Source organism: Emys orbicularis, chromosome 8 (assembly GCF_028017835.1).
Source record: "Emys orbicularis isolate rEmyOrb1 chromosome 8, rEmyOrb1.hap1, whole genome shotgun sequence".
In the NCBI taxonomy this organism is placed as follows: Eukaryota; Metazoa; Chordata; order Testudines; family Emydidae; genus Emys; species Emys orbicularis.
In genome coordinates, this window is record NC_088690.1 from 91,496,795 (window position 1) to 91,515,512 (window position 18,718).

Here is an 18,718-nt window from a genome sequence, read left to right on the forward strand (position 1 = left end):
CCCGGCCAAAACAAAACAAAAAAACCCTCGAGGGCTGCCCCGCCGAACAAAAAAAAACATCGCGAGCGCTCCCCGCCACCCCAACATTGGCCGCCCCTTCTAAGGTGCCGCCCCAAGCACGTGCTTGGTCGGCTGGTGCCTGGAGCCGGCCCTGTATGGAGGCAGCATGCCCAGTCCTGGAACTGGGGAGGAAAAAAGTGTAGTTGCCTCAAACTATGCACTAAGGGGAAGCACTGACAGCTGTCAAAGGAAGTCCAACCCAGAAAGATGGTGGCTGTAATAAGGGTCTCGGGGATGCAGATCTAAATGTGGGGTAAATACTGGGATATGGAGAGCCCAACAGGGAATACACAGAAGGATCATGAAAAACATTGGTTTAACAAGTTAATCACGATCACATTGAGGATGCCTATATTCAGCACTACTTATATAATCACCCTATCCAGTAGGGCAAGATTAAAGCATTAAAGCACACTGTATGCTCTACACTACAGTTTTTGAACAATACCCCTGTACTTTGGTGCATTTTACCTATGTGAGTGCACACACATTATGTATACATCCACAATTTTCCCCCCTCATACTACACACAATTGTTGCCTTCCCAGCACCCATTTTGCTTATGTGCACCCAATGTAAAGTCCACAGCCTGGTGCACACTGTGGAAGAGGAGGTTCTGTTCCTCTTTTTTAAAGTACTCTCCCCGGTGCAGGGAACTCCTCACAGAGGCATTGCACTGGGCCAACAGCACCTGGATGCCTATCTCCCCATAATCTTTGCAGATCTCTTTAAGCGTGTGGATCCCGGCTGTGTCCAAGAACTGTATTGCGCAACAGTCAATCACCAGGGTGTGAAACACCAGTGGCTCGGTGACAAGCTGCACTGCGACGTCCGCCTGGCTGCCACCAGAATTCACCATTTTCTCTTTAAGCATTCGCTTTGCTGCCTTTTTCTTGGCTGCCTTCACCCAGGCTGGGTTGACTCCAGTCCGCTTATACAGAGTGGATTTAAAGCATTCTTTGTTGATATAGTAGAGAGGCGCTTCGAAACGGAAAACCACGATGCCTGGCTTAGTCTTCAGGTTCTTGTAGGCAGACAGGGATTCATACATTTCAGTCTCTACCACCCAGCCGAGCAACGGTGCCTCTGGTCTCTGAGTCCTCACAATGACGCACAGCATCGAGAAGCAGACACCAATCAGCAGGCCAATTTCAGTACTTAGCAGTGCCGAAGCGGCCATCGTGACTAACCAGATCACTGTGTCCACTTTGCTCAGATGCCACATTTTGGGCAGATCCCTGAACTTCCGCAGGGCTCCTCTGAGGTTCACAATGGTTATGACCCCCAGGACACATTTCTGAAGGGAGTAGAAGAGAGGTGCAATCAAAAGCAGAACTAATAGGATGACCAACGCGGTCACCACCCCAGAGATCTGAGTTCTGCAGCCCGTTGACTCTTTGACAAGAGTCTTGGCAAGAGCTGCACTAGTTGTGAAGCAGTGGAAGAAAGAGGGAATAATGTTGCAAAAGCCAATGGCGTACATTTCCTGATTGGCCTTAACTGTGTAACCATGCTTCTTGGCAAACATCTCTGAGAGGGACACAGTGATAGCGAAGCCAATAATGGCTATGGCAACAGCATCCATCGCCACACTAGGAATCAGATCCCATTTGGGTGGCTGGGGTGGCAGGAACCCAGTTGGAATGTGTCCAGCAACACTGGAGCCATAATTCTCCTTCAGCTTCCCAAAGTGAGATGCCAGCGTAGCTGCCACAACCACGACCAGTTCAATGGGTATGGGGGCCTTGAGCCTGGATTTAAAGTGCTCGTTCAGCTCTTTGGTTGGGATGAGGACAAGGAGACACAAGAAGCTGGTGATGAGGTCGCAGATGTTGGTCTTGTGGATGTTTTTGAAGATGTTTATCCAAGTGGTTATGAGGGAGCCAATGCCATTGCTGCGTGGAATGTCCAGGCCCAGGAGATACTTCGCTTGGGAGGTTAGGATAGTAAAGGAGGCACCTGTGACAAATCCGCCGAGTAAGGAATCAGAGAGGTACACTGAGACAAAGCCCACCTGAAAGAAGCCCATAGCAACCTGAAAGGAATCAACCACACACAATAGATTAGAGTACAAATCTTAGCATTATGGAAATTAGAAGGAAAGTTAGATAATGTAGGTAATACGGCACAATATGTGACTTTGCAGGATATTGTACCATCTGATGAGCAAAATGAAATGCAAGCCAGAATCCCTAGCCACTCATTTATGCATCAGCTTTAAATGAGAGGCATAATTGCTAATCAGACATTGGCTTTCAGACCAGGTCTTCATTTTTTGAACTCATTTTTATATCATGGTTTCTTTCAACTCTCAGTAATAGCTTACAGCATCCTTAAAGGATAAGAGGGGAAGCACAGGAAAAAAGCTTTTTTACATTTTTGGTAACTTTTGTTGCTTCTCCCTCAAATTTTTGAAAGCCCCTTGGCTTTAGGCCTTACAGAAGCCCAGCGCCGATGCTCGAGTCTCTCTTGCATGTCTCCTCGTAGCCTGCAATAAGTTATCACCCCAGTGAATTACCAGCTTGCCCTTTTCACTAACGACTAACCCGTGGCATGTTTAATTCAGCAAGAGTACAGAAACTCCCGCAATGCCTAGGTTACACAAGTAAAAGCAAATTTTTAAAAGTATCTTTTTATTCATATTTATGAATTCTGGTTCCAATTAAATCTTTGGTGCTGTCTATAGTCAGCTCATGATGGACAGATGTACAGATTCCTGCAGTCCCCTGTATTTACACAGCCACAGTGGTGGTGGCTAAGTGTCCCTGCTTCCCCATTTAACTTTCTGTAAGTTAAACACAGGCCTCCCTTACAACCAAGTTCAGTTATTTCTCCCTTTGAACCCCCAACTAAAAGCCCTTTAATGCTTTTCACCAGCCAAACTGGGCTTTTCCCTGCTGGTATCTTAGAAACTGCCAGGATCCCACAAGCTGCCAGCTATGGTACTTTTATACCACTTGGCTCAAACAAAGTCACACGTGTCATCAGGTAGCAGAGGCAACACAAAGAAAATATAGGCATGGCTGGAAACTGGCCTAACTGCATAAGACCTGCATAAATTTACTGAGAAGAAGGATGTCTTGAGGTTTGACACTGGACTGGGACTCGAGGGCTGAGTTCAGTTCCTGACTCTACCACCGACTCCCTGTGTAACCTTGGAAAAGTCACTTGACTCCTCTCTTTCATAGTTTCTTGTCTATAAAATGAGGATAATAATACTTCCTCTCCCTCATCCTTTCTCTCTCTTGTCTATTTAGACTGCAAGCAACCTTGGAGCACAGCTTGTCTTTTACCATGTGGCTGTATACAATAGAACCTCAGAGTTACAAACACCAGAGTTACAAACTGATCAGTCAACTACACACCTCATTTGGAACCGGAAGTACACAAACCGGCAGCAGCAGAGACCAAAAAAAAAAAAAAAAAAAGCAAATACAGTACGGTACTGAGTTTATGTTTAAACTACTAAAAAAATAAAGGGAAAGTTTGTCAAATCTTTTCTTTAAAGGAAAGAAACTGTTTCTGTGCTTGTTTCATTTACATTAAGATGGTTAAATGCAGAATTTTCTTCTGCATAGTACAGTTTCAAAGCTGTATTAAGTCAATGTTCAGTTATAAATTTTGAAAGAACCACCATAATGTTTTGTTCAGAGTTACGAACATTTCAGAGTTACGAACAACCTCCATTCCCAAGGCATTTGTAACTCTGAGGTTCTACTGTAGTTCCTAGCACAAAGGGACCCTGTTCTTGGTTGGGGCTTTGAAGAGCTAACGTAATACAGTATAAGTAATATTTTAGTTTAAGTGAGGTTCTATTGGCTGGTAGGCAGAGAGACCCCAGGCAAAACACAGCTAATTGCTGTTCTATGTATAACATCTAAATCAGGCAAAGTAATTTGACTTGTTTATGTAAAGAGGCTAAAGAAAGAGCGTTCTTTGCCAAATACAAAACAGCAATTCACAACTCCACAATCAGGTCCTTATAAAGGGAAATGTTGGTGGACCCTTAACCAGAAGAGCAATGTGGGACACTACTGCTATAAACAACACTGCCACTGTCTCTAGGCTGGTCTCAGAAGGCTTCAGTAAAGAGTTGAACTATAGCTAAGAGGAGAGGAAGACAATTAGAAACATTTCCACAGAATACCCATTTACCCTGCCCCCTCTTACCTGATAAACTCCAGCTATGAAGGTCACCGTGGCTCCCACAGTAATTGCATAGCAACTTCTATCACATAACAGCGGTTGTGATGTCTGGTTCACAGCCAAAGTGGTGGTATTTACATAAATGACCATCTCTCTCTGAAGGTCACTATGAACACTGGGCTCTATGTCATACCCAGCTCTCTGTACCTCACGATCCACCACCTGTCCCACCATCAGGCAAAGCACACCAAAAATACCAACTGATATATGACGAGAGGTACCAAATAGAAAATAAATAATGCTGGCAAAAAAGGATGTGTAAAGACCATATATAGGTTCCTGGCCGGCCAATAGGGAATAGGCAATGGACTGTGGGACCAGCAGGATGCCCACTATCACACCAGACATTATATCTCCCAGGATGTACTCTCTCAGTTTATATTTGGGGAGCCACTGCAAGACAGGGAGAAAACTGAAAATCAGGTCTTTAACTTTGGCTGGGGTGCAGCTGCAAGTTTTCTTCACTTTCTTGACCAGAAGTGCCTTCATATCAATGTTCGTCTCTTGAGGCTCCAGGAACATCGTGGGTTGAAAAATGTGTTCGTCATCCTCTCCCTCTGCCATTTCAGATGCTGATTGGACGTGGTTGAGTTCCACTTCTGCTGCCATCCTGAAAGCTCCCTACCAACACAAACATAATCAGGTAAGTCAGTTAACCTTAAACTAATTTATAGATTATTCCAGACTTCTTTTTTTTTTAAATGGCAGTGAATTTAATTCTCATGAAAGGCAAGGACTAATAGTACTAGCTTAAGCCAACAATTGTACAAGCAAGGTCTCCGCAAATGTTCCACACAACCTGTTGTGATACAACTCAATCTTGCCCAGCAGCATCAGCTGTTATTCCCGTCCTCAGACAGGCATAGGTGGCTTTATAAACCTAATCTGATTCCTTTTGTTGTCACTAAAATAAACTTTGTTTATGATCAGACAGAGCCCCTCCATGAATATGACTCTGATTAAAACACAGCTATGCACATACTGCAAGAAGAGAACATGCTTCTTTTCGTGTAATCAGCCCAACTGTGACATATGCACACCACCATAACGGCACTTTTTCTTGGAGCACCTTCCCTGATGAGTTCACTCACTGTTTCTGGTCTATTCTATTCAGCAAAATTAGAAACAGTAGGCTGTACGAGCTGAACATTCATTACAATTCAGTTTGTGAACCACACCCCTTGCAACTCAATTTCTGGTATAGCAGTTGAGGTCTAAGTCTTTCATTCGTGTTTTCTTTCCAGTGCAGTTAGGATGCCAGCCAATTATACTGGAGCTTCACTTGTGATCTAAAAAGCAGCAATCTTTATCCAAATGGTTTTGTTTCAGCCCGTGATATAGCACAGGAACACTTTGCATGCACTTTTCCATTTTTTTTAAGAAAAAGAAAGTTTGGATTTCAAGCAAATTATATCCAATCAAAGGAACAGAAACAAGCATCTTAACTGGAAATATGGGTACTAGATGACATGATGCTCCCACCAACAGGTTTCTCCTACTGTAGGTTGAACTGCAGACAATATATGAGCAAGGTGATCATAATAAAGAACATTCTTATAATAAGAACTTACTTCCTCAATTTGTGAAAGCAAAATAGCTGAGCAGACAAGCAAATCAAAAACAACCTGAAAAAGACATCTCTAAGGGTACGTCTTCACTACCTGCTGTATCGGCGGGTAGCAATCGATTTATCTGGGATTGTTAAGACGTGATATATCGATCCCCGAACGCGCTCACCGTCGACTCCGGAACTCCACCAGAGCGAGCGGCGGTAGCGCAGTCGACGGGGGAGCCGCGGCCGTCGATCCCGCGCCGTGTGGACCCCAGGTAATTCGATCCAAGATACTTCGACTTCAGCTACGCTATTCGCGTAGTTGAAGTTGCGTATCTTGGATCAATCCCCCCCCCCCCCCCCAGTGTAGACCAGCCCTAACACATGTATGCAATTTGGCACTTACCCAGCATTCTTCTGCTTCAGAGCCTTTTGCAAACATTACTTCCTTCACAGATGGCTAGCAAGGATGAATTAAATATTATCGCTCATATTTTACATAGGGTGAAACTCAGCCAGAGACTGACTTGCTCAATGCCACAAAGGAGTCAAAGTCAGAGGCGGTTTTAGAAGTCCAGAGTTTCTAGCTCCCAGTCCTCCACCTTCAAAACCAGATCACACCTCTTTACCAGTTTAGCTCTACTAATAACAAAAATAGAATCATAGAATCCCAGGGTTGGAAGGGACCTCAGGAGATCATCTAGTCCAACCCCCTGCTCAAAGCAGGACCAATCCCCAGACAGATTTTTGCCCCAGATCCCTAAATGGCCCCCTCAAGGATTGAACTCACAACCCTGGGTTTAGCAGGCCAATGCTCAAACCACTGAGCTATCCCTCCCCCTCATTTATATAGCAATTGGCACCTTCAATGTGTAGTTCAGACATTAACGAATGCAGAACTCATATTCTACGTAATGTCAACTTCTGAATTAATTAGCAGAAGCGTATTTGAGCTAGGCTTGCTGAGAATATATTACAGGATTCTCACTGGGAATTCTTTCCCCTAATTAACACTTTGCAAAGAGCTATAAAATGTTTATTACTACTACTACTTCAGGATGAATCTCTTAGAAACTGTGTACACGTGGGTGAAGCGGGAGTCAGACTTTGGAGTTTAGACAGCTTGTTTCTCCTACCGTCTGTTACAAGACACTGCTCTTTGGAGTTGTGGAAATGGTTCAGCTGTGGAACTAATTTCAGTTTACAGGGTGCATTATCTACACCTCTTCATTCTGTGTTTGAAGGATCTTAAGCAGGGGTGGCCAACGTGCAGTCCACTGGCCTCTAATGCCATGGTCCATGTCCATAGTTGTGTTTAATAGTCTGTTAATGCAGACAAACGACTCAGACTAATTGTCTCTAGGACCTTCAGGCAGGATTTGGGTGATAATTTTGACAATGCAAAAAAATGTAAATGGTGAAGTATCTGCTTTCTTGAACTACCCAGACCTGCCCATCACACCAGAAGCCGTGATAGCATTTAATCTTCAAAGTGGCCTCCGTTTCCAACTAGCAGTATTCAATGCACATCTATAATGAAGTTCCAATTAGGAATCAATATATTCTTATTAGTTCAGTTACTCCATATTACACTGCAATGTATTTCACTTTGGAACCTCTGTTTTGTATTAACCTCCAGTGATTGCACCACCAAACTTGAACTATTCCATTGTTCAATAGCAATCATAGAATATCAGGGTTGGAAGGGACCACAGGAGGTCATCTAGTCCAACCCCCTGCTCAAAGCAGGACCAATCCCCAGACAGATTTTTGCCCCAGATCCCTAAATGGCCCCCTCAAGGATTGAACTCACAACCCTGGGTTTAGCAGGCCAATGCTCAAACCACTGAGCTATTGGAAGGTTATAATATTTTGATCAATTATATTGAACTGGGTCAGTTCAAGTATACATTCAAGTTCTTAGAGAGCAGAGTATTTTAGCCACCTGACACCCATTGAAACCAATGAACTAATCCACTCAGAGATCCAATGCAATTCTAATGTTAGGGGTATATTTTCAAAGTACCTGATTTTTTTTCTGTAAATAAAAACAAAGACAAAAGGACGACTAAAAGCCATGGCCATAATAAAAAGGGCATGAGGGAAAGGCCTCAGCCTCAGTCAGCTAAATCCTCAAAGAGAGATTTGGAATTATTGAGAAACTGAAATAGCTATTTGGTAAATTTCCTCTCTCTGCATATAAAGAGGACTGGTTGGGTTTCTGCATGAAGTGTCTGTATGGTGGTTTGCAGAGGGAAGGAGTAGAGGGGGTGGGGAGACAAAGGAGAAACACAGAGAGAAAAACCACAAATACTTCATTGAAAGAAGAAACCCAAGTCACTGACAGACTGGGCTAGTCACACTTTTGAATGGAACATCCCACACACATTTATGACAGTGAATACCTTGTGGTATTCAGCCTGCGGCTCAGCCCAATGTGAGCTACTTACTCCAATTAGTCCGACTGTAAAGTTAAACTGAAAAGATTTCACAAACTCCACAGTCAAAAGCCTACAAACTTAACTGGTGTTTCCTGCAATGCTAGGTGCATGAGAAATACAACAGACAGACAAGAAAGACAGAATAGACTATAGTGAGCATAGCGTAAATATTAGGAATAGAAAGACAGACTCATCAGTATGGTCATTACTTCAATTGGTTAAAAAAATATTTCATAACCATTTTATGTAAAGAATCATCTATCCAAGCACTTCCAAGTGTCAGCTTGCTGAACGTCTAGTACTTGCTGATACACCCCAGTGAACAAAGACATTATTACATGGAACTAACTGCCTGCAAAAGTCAAACAGACCTAAATAATGTCCATAACCAGTGATTTCATTTTACATCTATTATCAAATTGGGGGGGGGGGGGGAGAACCCACACACCGCAAAAAAATCCCAACAACCCTTAGGTAAAGCAATGTTAAGTTTGCAATTTTAAACACAAAAATGTATAGAAATGAAAAAATATGGTTCTGGGAGAAACATTAATTTATCTGCATTGCACATGCTGTATACACTGAACAGTGCAATTATCCCAAAATGCTTCTGTGCAATGTGGGTGAGTTAATGTTGCTGTGAGAATGCTAATTTTTGTATTTCCTGACTGTTTAAATATGCAGCCTTAATGATTCGTTAATATTGATTTAGTTTGTTTCTGTTTTGTTTTTTATTTTGTTTTTTAAAAAGGGAAAGGGGAGAACAACAACTTCAAGAAAAAGAAATAGAAAGTACCAGATGACTGGTAGATAGCTAATGCAATGCTGATTTTTTTTAAAGGCTCCAGAGGCAATCCTGGCAATTACAGGCCAGTAACCTAACTTCAGTATCAGGCAAATTGACTGAAAGAGCAAAGAGCAGAATTATCAGACACATAGGTGAATACAATATGTTGTGGAAGAGTCAAAGGGAGATCATGCCTCACCAATCTATTAAAATTCTTTGAAGGGGTCATCAAACATGTGGACAGGGTGATCCAGTGGATAGAGTATACTTGGACTTTGTGAAAGCTTTTGACAAGGTCCCTCACCAAAGACTCTTAAGCAAAATAGGCAATCATAGGATAAGAGGGAAGGTCCTCTAATGGATCAGTAACTGGTTAAAAGATAGGAAACAAAGGGTAGGAATAAATGGTCAGTTTTCACAATGGAAAGGTAAATAGTGGGGTCCCCCAAGGATCTGTCCTGGGACTAGTGCTGTTCAAGATATTCAATAATGATCTAGAAAAAGGGGTAAACAGAGAGGTGGCAAAGTTTGCAGACGATACAAAATTACGCAAGGTAAGTCCAAAGCTGACCGCAAAGAGTTACTTAGGGATCTCACAAAACTGGGTGACTGGGCAACAAAATATCAGATGAAACTGAATGTTGATAATTGGGAAATAAGGCACATTGGAAAACATAATCCCAACTATACATACAAAATAAAGGGCTCTAAATTAGCTGTTTCCACCCAAGAAAGATCTTGGAGTCACTGGGGATAGTTCTTCGAAAATATCTGTTCAATGTGCAGCAGCAGTCAAAAAAGCTAATAGGGTGTTAGGAACTATTAGGAAGGGATAGATAATAAAACAGAAAATATCATAATGCCACTTGTGATTGGGTGGACTAGGCCCAAAGGCCCCCTGCTGGAGGCCTCAGGGTTCTGCCACACCCATCCCAGGGAAGAAGCAGTGGAGAGGTCCTCCAAGCAGGCTACAGTGGCTGCAGGGGAGGCAGCCAATCAGGGCCCAGGAGGGCCATATAAAAGGAGTTGCAGCACAGTAGTTAGTTGCTGCTAGGAGCAGGAGAAGAAAGGACTGCAGGCCTGAAAGAGCAGCAGTGCCATGGATGGTTTGCTAGCAGGGACTGGGGGAGCATTGAGGGAGCTCCTGGCTGGTTGCTAGGACTGAGTAGGGACTGAGTCTGGGGAAGGCTGCAGGAAGATAGTGTCTCTAGGGAGGAATCCCTGGGGATAGAGCCCCATACCAAGCCTGAACTACTTAAAGACCAAAGCCCAGGAAGAGCTAGAGAGAGACACCACCAGAAGGGCACTGAGATAGGCCCTGGTGGACTATATACCCTTGAAGGGGGTTGTGTTGGTTAACAGGCAGACCGTGTGACTGAACCAGAGCACTGTCACTGACAAACCCACCTGAGAACCACCAAAGGGGGTCGCCAGAACTAAAGAACACAGACATGCCTAACTAGAAGGGGGCACTTGTGAGAGGTGGGTGCCAACCCTGTTACACCACTATATAAATCCATGCTATACCCGCACATTTAATGGCATGCAGTTCTGGTCACCCCATTTCAAAAAAAAATATTATAATTGGAAAAAGTACAGGCAAGGGCAATAAAAATGATTAGGGGTATGGAACAACTTCCCTATGAGGAGAGATTAAAAAGACCTGGGACTGTTCAGCTTAGAAGAGAGACAACTAAACAGGGGATATGATAGAGGTCTATAAAATCATGAATGGTGTGGAGAAAGTGAATAAGGAAGTGTTATTTACCCCTTCACATAACACAAGAACCCAATGAAATTAGTAGACAGCAGGTTTAAAACAAACATAAGGAAATACTTCACACGATGCACTGTCAACCTGTGGACCTCATTGCCAGGGGAGGTTCTGAAGGCCAAAATTTAACTGCGTCGAAAATAGAATTAGATAAATTCCTGGAGGATAGGTCCATAAATATCTATTAGCCAAGATGGCCAGGAACACAACCCCATGGTCTGGGTGTCGCTAAACCTCTGACTGCCAGAAGCTGGGACTGGAAGATAGGTGATGGATCACTCGATAAATTGCCCTGTTCCGTTCATTCCTTTTGAAGCATCTGGCACCAGCCACTGTCAGAAGACAGGATACTGGGCTAGATGGACCACTGGTCTGACCCAGTACAGCCATTCTTATGTTGTGAGCCTTAGAGCCACTAGCTGGAGCTTCTCCCACACGGGAGCATGTCAATCAACAAACCCTTTATTTAGCAGCAAAGGCAACGCTGTAAGACTTATTTTCCTATCTCCACCTATCAGCAGGAGGGATACATCACTCACTTTTTGGGCAGGCACAAAAAGACAATAGTGGAAGTATGTTTTCTCTCATTTATACACATACTCAAATGGCTGAATGGATTTTAATTCAAGCTTTCAAGAGACTCTCACCTATGGACTGAGGCCAAGAATGGAAAGTTTCAACCCAGAAAGGTATATGAGAAAGCTGTGAGTGAAAAGAGGATTACTGTGGAAGCTGAGCTGCAGCCTTTACTATAATGTTCACAGCTATATACAATAACTGTATTTTTTTTAAATCCTCCAAACAATACCACTGAAGATAAACATGATAATTAGAAGTTAATGTAATATCGTAACCATGTGACTCATTATTATTGTAGATTTAAGCATTAGTCACATGAGATGACAAATTAAATAACTCTTGGCCTCTTGCAAATTACATGAGTTGCAAAGCTGGTTTGCTAACCACTAAATCAAACAGAATAGAGGTTTTTGTGCATCCGAAAGCACACATGACCCTTTCTTTGGCAACAGAATTGGGGGAAACTGTCTCCAATTATATTTTTCTTCAAATCTTCCACTTAGCACTGATGCAGCGCTGAGGAGGTTAGAAATAATGGTGAAAACACCAACAGCTAGTCTATACTAGCCAGCCACAATTCTACCACCAGTAGAGCTTACCAATGCTAGTGCAATGGTGGGTAATTTTAAGAAAAATGCCTAGGAAGACACAGCCAATTCACCACAAATACTATTATTATTATATTCAATGAAATCTGTGTCAACCAGTTAAATTAGTAGATTAATGTCGGTCAATCAGAAATGAATTGATTCATGAAAGTGCGGTTTACAAAAAAGCCTGATCTTCTGTGAACAATCATTGAATCCAGAAATAAAAAATACCTATTAGGTCCTGTGACCCACTGAGGCACAGTGTCCTGTCTCGGTCACATCCCTAACATTTCAGGATTGTTCTCTATTTATTAACATTTTGCCCAGTCTAGTTTTAAAATGTTCCAAGTAATGAGACAAAGAGGAAAACAGTAGCTTATTTATGACTAAATGAAACCCAATACAAGTCCATTTCTGAAGACTACAGTGCAACTTTTTTATGTTTGTTACAAAGGCTCTCTTTTCAGTTAACTGTTATAAAAACAAACACCTGCCCAGCATAGTGTCCAGTGACAGCACTATATGCTCTAACATGGGGAATCCAAATTTAGGTTCCACATTCATAGGTGTTGGAACTAGAGGTGCTGGGGGTGCTGCCGCACTCCCTGGCTTGAAGTGGTTTCCATCATATAGAGCGTTTACACTTTGGTTCAATGGCTGTCAGCACCCCCACTATACAAATCGTTCCAGCAGCCCTGCCCACATTAACTGGCCATGGTGTGCTTCATTTTAGACCAAAATATACATCCATCTTACATTTAACATGAGGGCGTCCCCTCTTAATTACTCTAGAAGTGTAAATCCACAAACCAGAGTCTATTAAATCTCCATCTAAACTATAGTATCACTACTGTACTGATCTCATAAATCCCTAATGATTCTGAACTTCTCCCTTATGCTAGTCTCATATCTGGCAGGATAACACTAAGATTATCATATAGAACTATAACTATACACAGTTATTTGATAATGCCTTCCATTCACATATCTTTAAATGCTTTATAAACATTGATTAATTAAGCCGCATAACAGCTCTGTGAAGAATGTATTCTGATCCCTATTTTTCAACGGGGAAATTTACAAAGAGTAAGTTACCCAAGGTCACACAGCAAGTCAGTTCCAAAAGAGACCTTAGAATTCATGACCCTTGCCTCATCCAGCACCCACTTGATAACGTGCCCTCCTACATGGTATTGCAAAATTCTAGTTGGCTGTTATTTATAGCATGTGCACATAAAACAAATACTTCAAGTCAGCAAGGATAAACAGTGTATGTGTCAGTATGCACTATAAGCGCACACTGTATTTGTGATTGAAGCCTTTTTTTCCAATTTATCTGTCCACAATTATGAACCAAGAATCATTCTGCCAAAACCCTTTTATGAATGAGTACAGTAAAATGCTGACATTTTGTTTTTCAAGTTAATCTCCAAACTACTTGTAACTGTTACAAACTTCTTAAACAGGCTCACTGTTTTCCTACATCACAGTAATCTAAATCTCTCTGATCCCCTCGTCTCCAAAAATCACAGAGGGCTCGCAGCAACCTTGGAGTTATTCCTAATTTCTGTCAGAAAACTCTGAAATGACAGCCAGCTAGGGTGACCAGATGTCCCGATTTTATAGGGACAGTCCCGATTTTTGGGTCTTTTTCTTATATAGGCTCCTATTACCCCCCACCCCCGTCCCAATTTTTCACACTTGCTGTCTGGTCACCCTACAGCCAGCTATATTATTTATTCCTGTTCGGTATTCTTGGATTCAGACATCCTAAGTGACATCTGTTTATACATCTTTTGACCACTATATAAAGTCTAGACGGCAGAATCATGGTCTAAGGGAAAATGATTTTGCTGGTAAGTTGTGGTCATACTAGTGGACTGACTTACACAAAGTCTTTGTATGCATCTGTATAACAGCCTTCCTTATGTGGTGTGAAAAGGATCTTTCATCAAAAAGATAGGCATTGCCTATAAGGGTGAAAGGACACTGGGTAGTGGCAGAATTTTCATCCAGTTACACTCATTTCTGACCAAAAATGCTGCTCTGTATTATTTCTGTAACCAGTCAGCCCAAGCCAACTAGCATAAAACTTGAATTCTTTCCGTTCAGGGCTAGAGGACAAGAAAACTTCAGTTAAGTACAGCGAGCACAGCATTTCATTTCAGAAAAGGAGGTTCCAAAGTCTGTTTACTTTGAGAAGACGTTATTTTTATATGACCAATTTCCATGCACAGAATTCAGTCTTACCAGTTCCTTTCAGCCTGAATATGGTCTTTGAGGAGTGCTTAATTGCTTCAGATCCATTACAAATGCTGTGAAGTAAGAGAAACGGTCACAGATATCCCACAGATATCCCTCTGTCATGAGAGATTTACCACAAGCACCGGTCTTAAAATCAGATAAGGGGACGTTTTCTAGTTATGCAAGCTTAAAATTTGCACAATATCCAGATGACATATAAGTCAGTTTAAAAAGACAGGGGATTCATTTTCCCCTTTTACTAAACCATTAGCTGCAATCTGCCTAGTAGACTAGCCTCATGGAACCGGGAACTGCAGCAAGCGGTCTCTGCTGGCGTGGATTTCCATGTAACCGTCCCAGAACATGGTCACTTTGACAGTGAGAGAACAGTAATGGGAATATTAACTCACTTATGTGCTCAAACAATTCATTACAACCTTAAACTCAAGTCAAGTTTGCGCTTACAAGCAGAAAGAAAATCCTGCTTGCTTTCCAAAATCCAGACTCCAGATGTCAAGATTGGCTACCTAAACTATATGTGCACAAACACCCACTTAAATGTGCAAATACCCAGTTTTGTGCACCAACAGTTGTGCAGTTTTACGTGGCCACTTTTAAACACTAAAAGCTAATTTATACTTGAAAGTTCTTTCTGATTAATGCATGGTGTGAATTTAAAGTTCAATAGCTATTCCTGTGTAACTCAGTTTGTAGACACACTTATTCCAAGATAAGAGCCCTGAGTGCATAAGCAAACTTCCTAAAGAGAAGTTTGGATTTTCAAAGGCACCCAAGTCCTATTGAAAATTAATTAGGAGTTACGGCCTAACAATTTTAGGCTCCCTGGAAAATCCAGCCTAAAATGTCTAAGTGTAAAAGCAATACTTTGGAAAACATGCCCTTTCACCTGTGGTTATTGGAGGCAAAAACTACCCTGTACCAAACAGTCCATCCAGGCCCGCCGACAGCAATTCCACGCCCCAGGGCAGAACAGTCAATGGGCCTCCGGGCCCGGCGTGGAGTCGCCACATGGGCGTGGAGCTGGACCATGTGTGGCGGCTGGAGCACACACGCACGCACAAGCCACGCCCACACGGACGCAGTCCGCCTGACATTTGGGCGGTGCTGCACCTGCCCTGGCTGGTGCCCAGTGAGCTGCTGCCAGCTGCGCTGCTGGGCGCGCTCTTTTGGCACGGCCAGGGCTTCCACATGCCCGCCCGGCTGCCTTCACCGCCGCTGGTACCACCACGCACGTGCCTAGGAGGCCTGCGGCCCGCCCGAGCAATTTAAAAGGGTCCCCGCGCCCTTTTAAATCGCCTGGGCCCCTGGGCAATTGTCCCCTTTGCCCCCTGCGTTGGCGGGCCTGAGTCCATCCACAATTGTAGAGGGACTGGGGGAATCCAATGTCACTGAAATAATGAGAAGACAGCTATTGCAGTAACATTCCAGAACCAATATAAAGATCATGTGTGTATAAGATTGAGCTCAAATTCTTGCAAAAAAACCGTGACATTCTCCTATGAAGTATACCAGTTACTTTTTTGATCAGTAACCCTAATTCTGTGCTGGTTAGACCACTCAGAAGAGATATAGGCTCAGATTCAGCAACATACTTTAACATATGTCTAACTTTAGGCAAATGTGTAGTTCCACTGAATTCTGAACTAGGCCATAAATAGGCACCTCTGTGTTGTCCCAGTAACAATATGACATTTCAGCAATAAATTTGGGAGCTGAATTCAGGCAATGTTTCACTACTTCCATGATGCTCACAAACACTTACCCAGTAGAGCATGAGGGCGAATGAGAGAGAGAGAGAGAGAGAGAGAGAGAGAGTGTGTGTGTGTGTGTGTGTGTGTGCGCGCGTGTGCGTGTGGTCTTTGTCTATTTCAAATGTAATATTAAAGGGTGAACAGTGTCTTCCTCTGCATCTAATACAGTAACCGGATGGCTCATCTATGAGAACATGGCTGTACATATACCATGGACAGAGATGACTTCCCTGTCAGACCTGAGAGCTGGATTTATTCTGTAGATGTTTGAGTTTAGTCTCCAGGACTGTCAATCTAGAACTTTTCATCAGACCAAGCTTGCTATGATCTAAAAGAAACATTTCTAACTAAAACAAAAGCTTTTGTATAGACCAGGGAAGGAAAAGCAGCAATTCATCTCTTAAATAGGACCTCTCTCTAGCCCACTGTTAGTCAGGCAAGTTAAACAGATACACAGTGCTACAGTCATGTGCAGATTCTGCATAAAACACCAGCAGGGGAGGTTCTCCCCAAAGAAATTTCCTGGCCCGTTTAAGGCCAGCTCACATCACATGGCCCTCTCTGACTAAATGCCGGGAATGTCCCAGCTCCACCAGAAAAAGAGAAACTGTTTGGTTTTCACATGAACAGAAGACATCTGTAAATGAATCCTGCCAGACACTGAACTGAACAAACTAGCACACAGAAAGCCAACATTTACCTTGGATAAAGGATAGGTGAGGGGGTGGAGGAGGAGCGGGGGGAGAATAAACATGTTGAGAAGTGAAACAGATCAAACAAAAAAATCCAAACATTTGTTTTTTCTTAAGCTTGAATGTCTTCTATCCACGGTCACAGCCGTACTCTCTTTGAGACAGTGTCCCATCTTGATACACTAGGGCTGTGGAGGCCTGTTTTTCTCATTTTAGAAGCCAACACAAATGTATTATTTATGTTTTTCAAGATGACAGTAAATTACAATGAGGTTATAATAATATCTAGCTCTTATAAAGCACTTTTCATCAGTAGATCTCAAAGCATTTTACCAAGGAAGTCAGTATCATTATCCCCACTTTACAGATGGGGAAAACTCTGGCAGAAAGGGAAGTGACCCAGGCCTAGCAAGCTGTGGCAGAACTGGGAATAAAACCCAGGTCTCATCAGACTCAGGCCACATTGCCTCGTACAGAATATATCTGCAGAATTCGGTTTAATACTGCTTTTTAAAAAAGGAATGTTTTTTATAATGCATGTACAGCAGAAAAAAATAGAAATCCCATGTTTATTTACAGGGTTGGACAATTTTATCAAGCGCCTCAGCCCTACCTTTTTTGATCAGGTTTGACATTGCAGTTCCTACCAACAGTGAAATTATTTCTTTTTAAATCACCACTTTGATCTTTTCCCACTTAAACTATCAGAATTTAACTGACCAGGGTCTAAAATAGGAAGGGACCGGTGCCTTCTGCATCTTCCCTTCTCTCCAAATCTAGTACTTATCAGTCCCACTACAGCTCCAGGCACTCAATCTGCCGCTGTGATACTCTTATCTATTTTCAAGTCTCACCTATAAACTTATTCTCTCTTGCCTTTGTCTCTCTCAAACTGAGATCTTTCTGCTGTTATTTCTTATTTAGCCCTGGAAGGTGTTTTGGGATAAAGTAACCAGATGAGTCAAGTTCTATTCAAAACCAGTGATGAGTTTGCACCAATATCGTAAATTTCAACGACCTTAAACTCCAGATTTCATATCTCTATGAAAAACTGGTCTGTTTGGTTTACTCATGTGAGTTTAAATCTATAATCATAGATAATCTTTAAATACTACTGCCCCTCCTAATTTCACCCCAGCCTGGACCAAGCAAAATGGTGCTGAGAGGGGGAACCACCATTCAGGATTATTAGCAATTATTTAATCTGATACAGGCAGAGTAAGACGCCTGGCAGAAGTTTATAAGTGGGTTAGACAGAGCAGGGATGTGACGAGCTGGGACAGCAAGCAGTTCTGGCAATGGAGGCTCTATGTATAAGGCACTGGGGGGCTGAAGGAGAACAAGGCAGGGAGGATTTTTGGACAGAGCAGATTTGGAGGCTTAGTTATAGAAGCGCTGACAAAGTTAATTGAGAAGTCTGACAACAATTCAGAGTGAGACCAACTCTCCCCGGAGTGCGTCGCCTACATCCCCAACAGGATCCCCAACCCCCTCGCCTTGGGGTCCACCACCGAAGCAGCCCCCTTCTCGGGGTGTTTTCCCCATTGCCAGGGGGATCCCTGGCCCCGCATTCCCCCGGGGTGTCTCCCTTTCCCACTCCCCAAGACCCCCCTCCCGCTGCTCTCCCTGGGGCTCGCGCACCCCACCAGGATCCCTGTCTTGACGCTCTCCCCGGGGCGCATCCCCCCTGCGCTGGAACTCCCCACTCTCCCCGGGGCGGCCCCACCGGGACCCCCGCTTACCCCTCGCTAAGGCGCCCGCGCACCCCGCCCCCAGCAGGGGTCACTCACCCGGCCGCCCCGCTCCCAGCGCCGGGGGATAAACTCGGATCCCGCCCGCGCCGAGCTCAGCGGCCGGTCCGGAGCGGAGGGGGCGGGCCCAGCCGCAAGCCCCGCCTCCTCCTGCCCGCCCCCCCGCCGGCGCAGCGCCCCGAGGGAGGGGGAGCCGGACAGCGGCCCCGTGGCCCGATGGGCGGGGAGGGAAGAGGAAGAGAGAAGAAGGGGAGGAGGAGGGGCCATGGC

General features: G+C 43.6%; 1 protein-coding gene across 1 annotated transcript; it reads right to left on the reverse strand.

Moving 5' to 3' along the window:
* Positions 1-583: 583 nt before the first annotated feature.
* On the reverse strand, positions 584-18,513 carry SLC26A2 (solute carrier family 26 member 2). Its single transcript, XM_065409838.1, has 3 exons — positions 18,488-18,513; positions 4,231-4,887; positions 584-2,095 (listed from the first exon to the last, which is right to left on the reverse strand). Exons 2-3 carry the CDS (start codon positions 4,873-4,875, stop codon positions 584-586), a joined length of 2,157 nt encoding a protein of 718 aa, XP_065265910.1. The 5' UTR covers positions 4,876-4,887; positions 18,488-18,513.
* Between the last annotated feature and the right edge of the window lie 205 nt (positions 18,514-18,718).

Excerpts from the sequence above, each read along its gene's own strand:
- SLC26A2 (XM_065409838.1), bottom strand. The coding sequence starts at position 4,875 with ATGGCAGCAGAAGTGGAACTCAACCACGTCCAATCAGCATCTGAAATG. Across the intron at positions 2,096-4,230 it reads TCATAGCTGGAGTTTATCAG|GTTGCTATGGGCTTCTTTCA; the intron begins GTAAGAGGGGGC and ends GATTCCTTTCAG.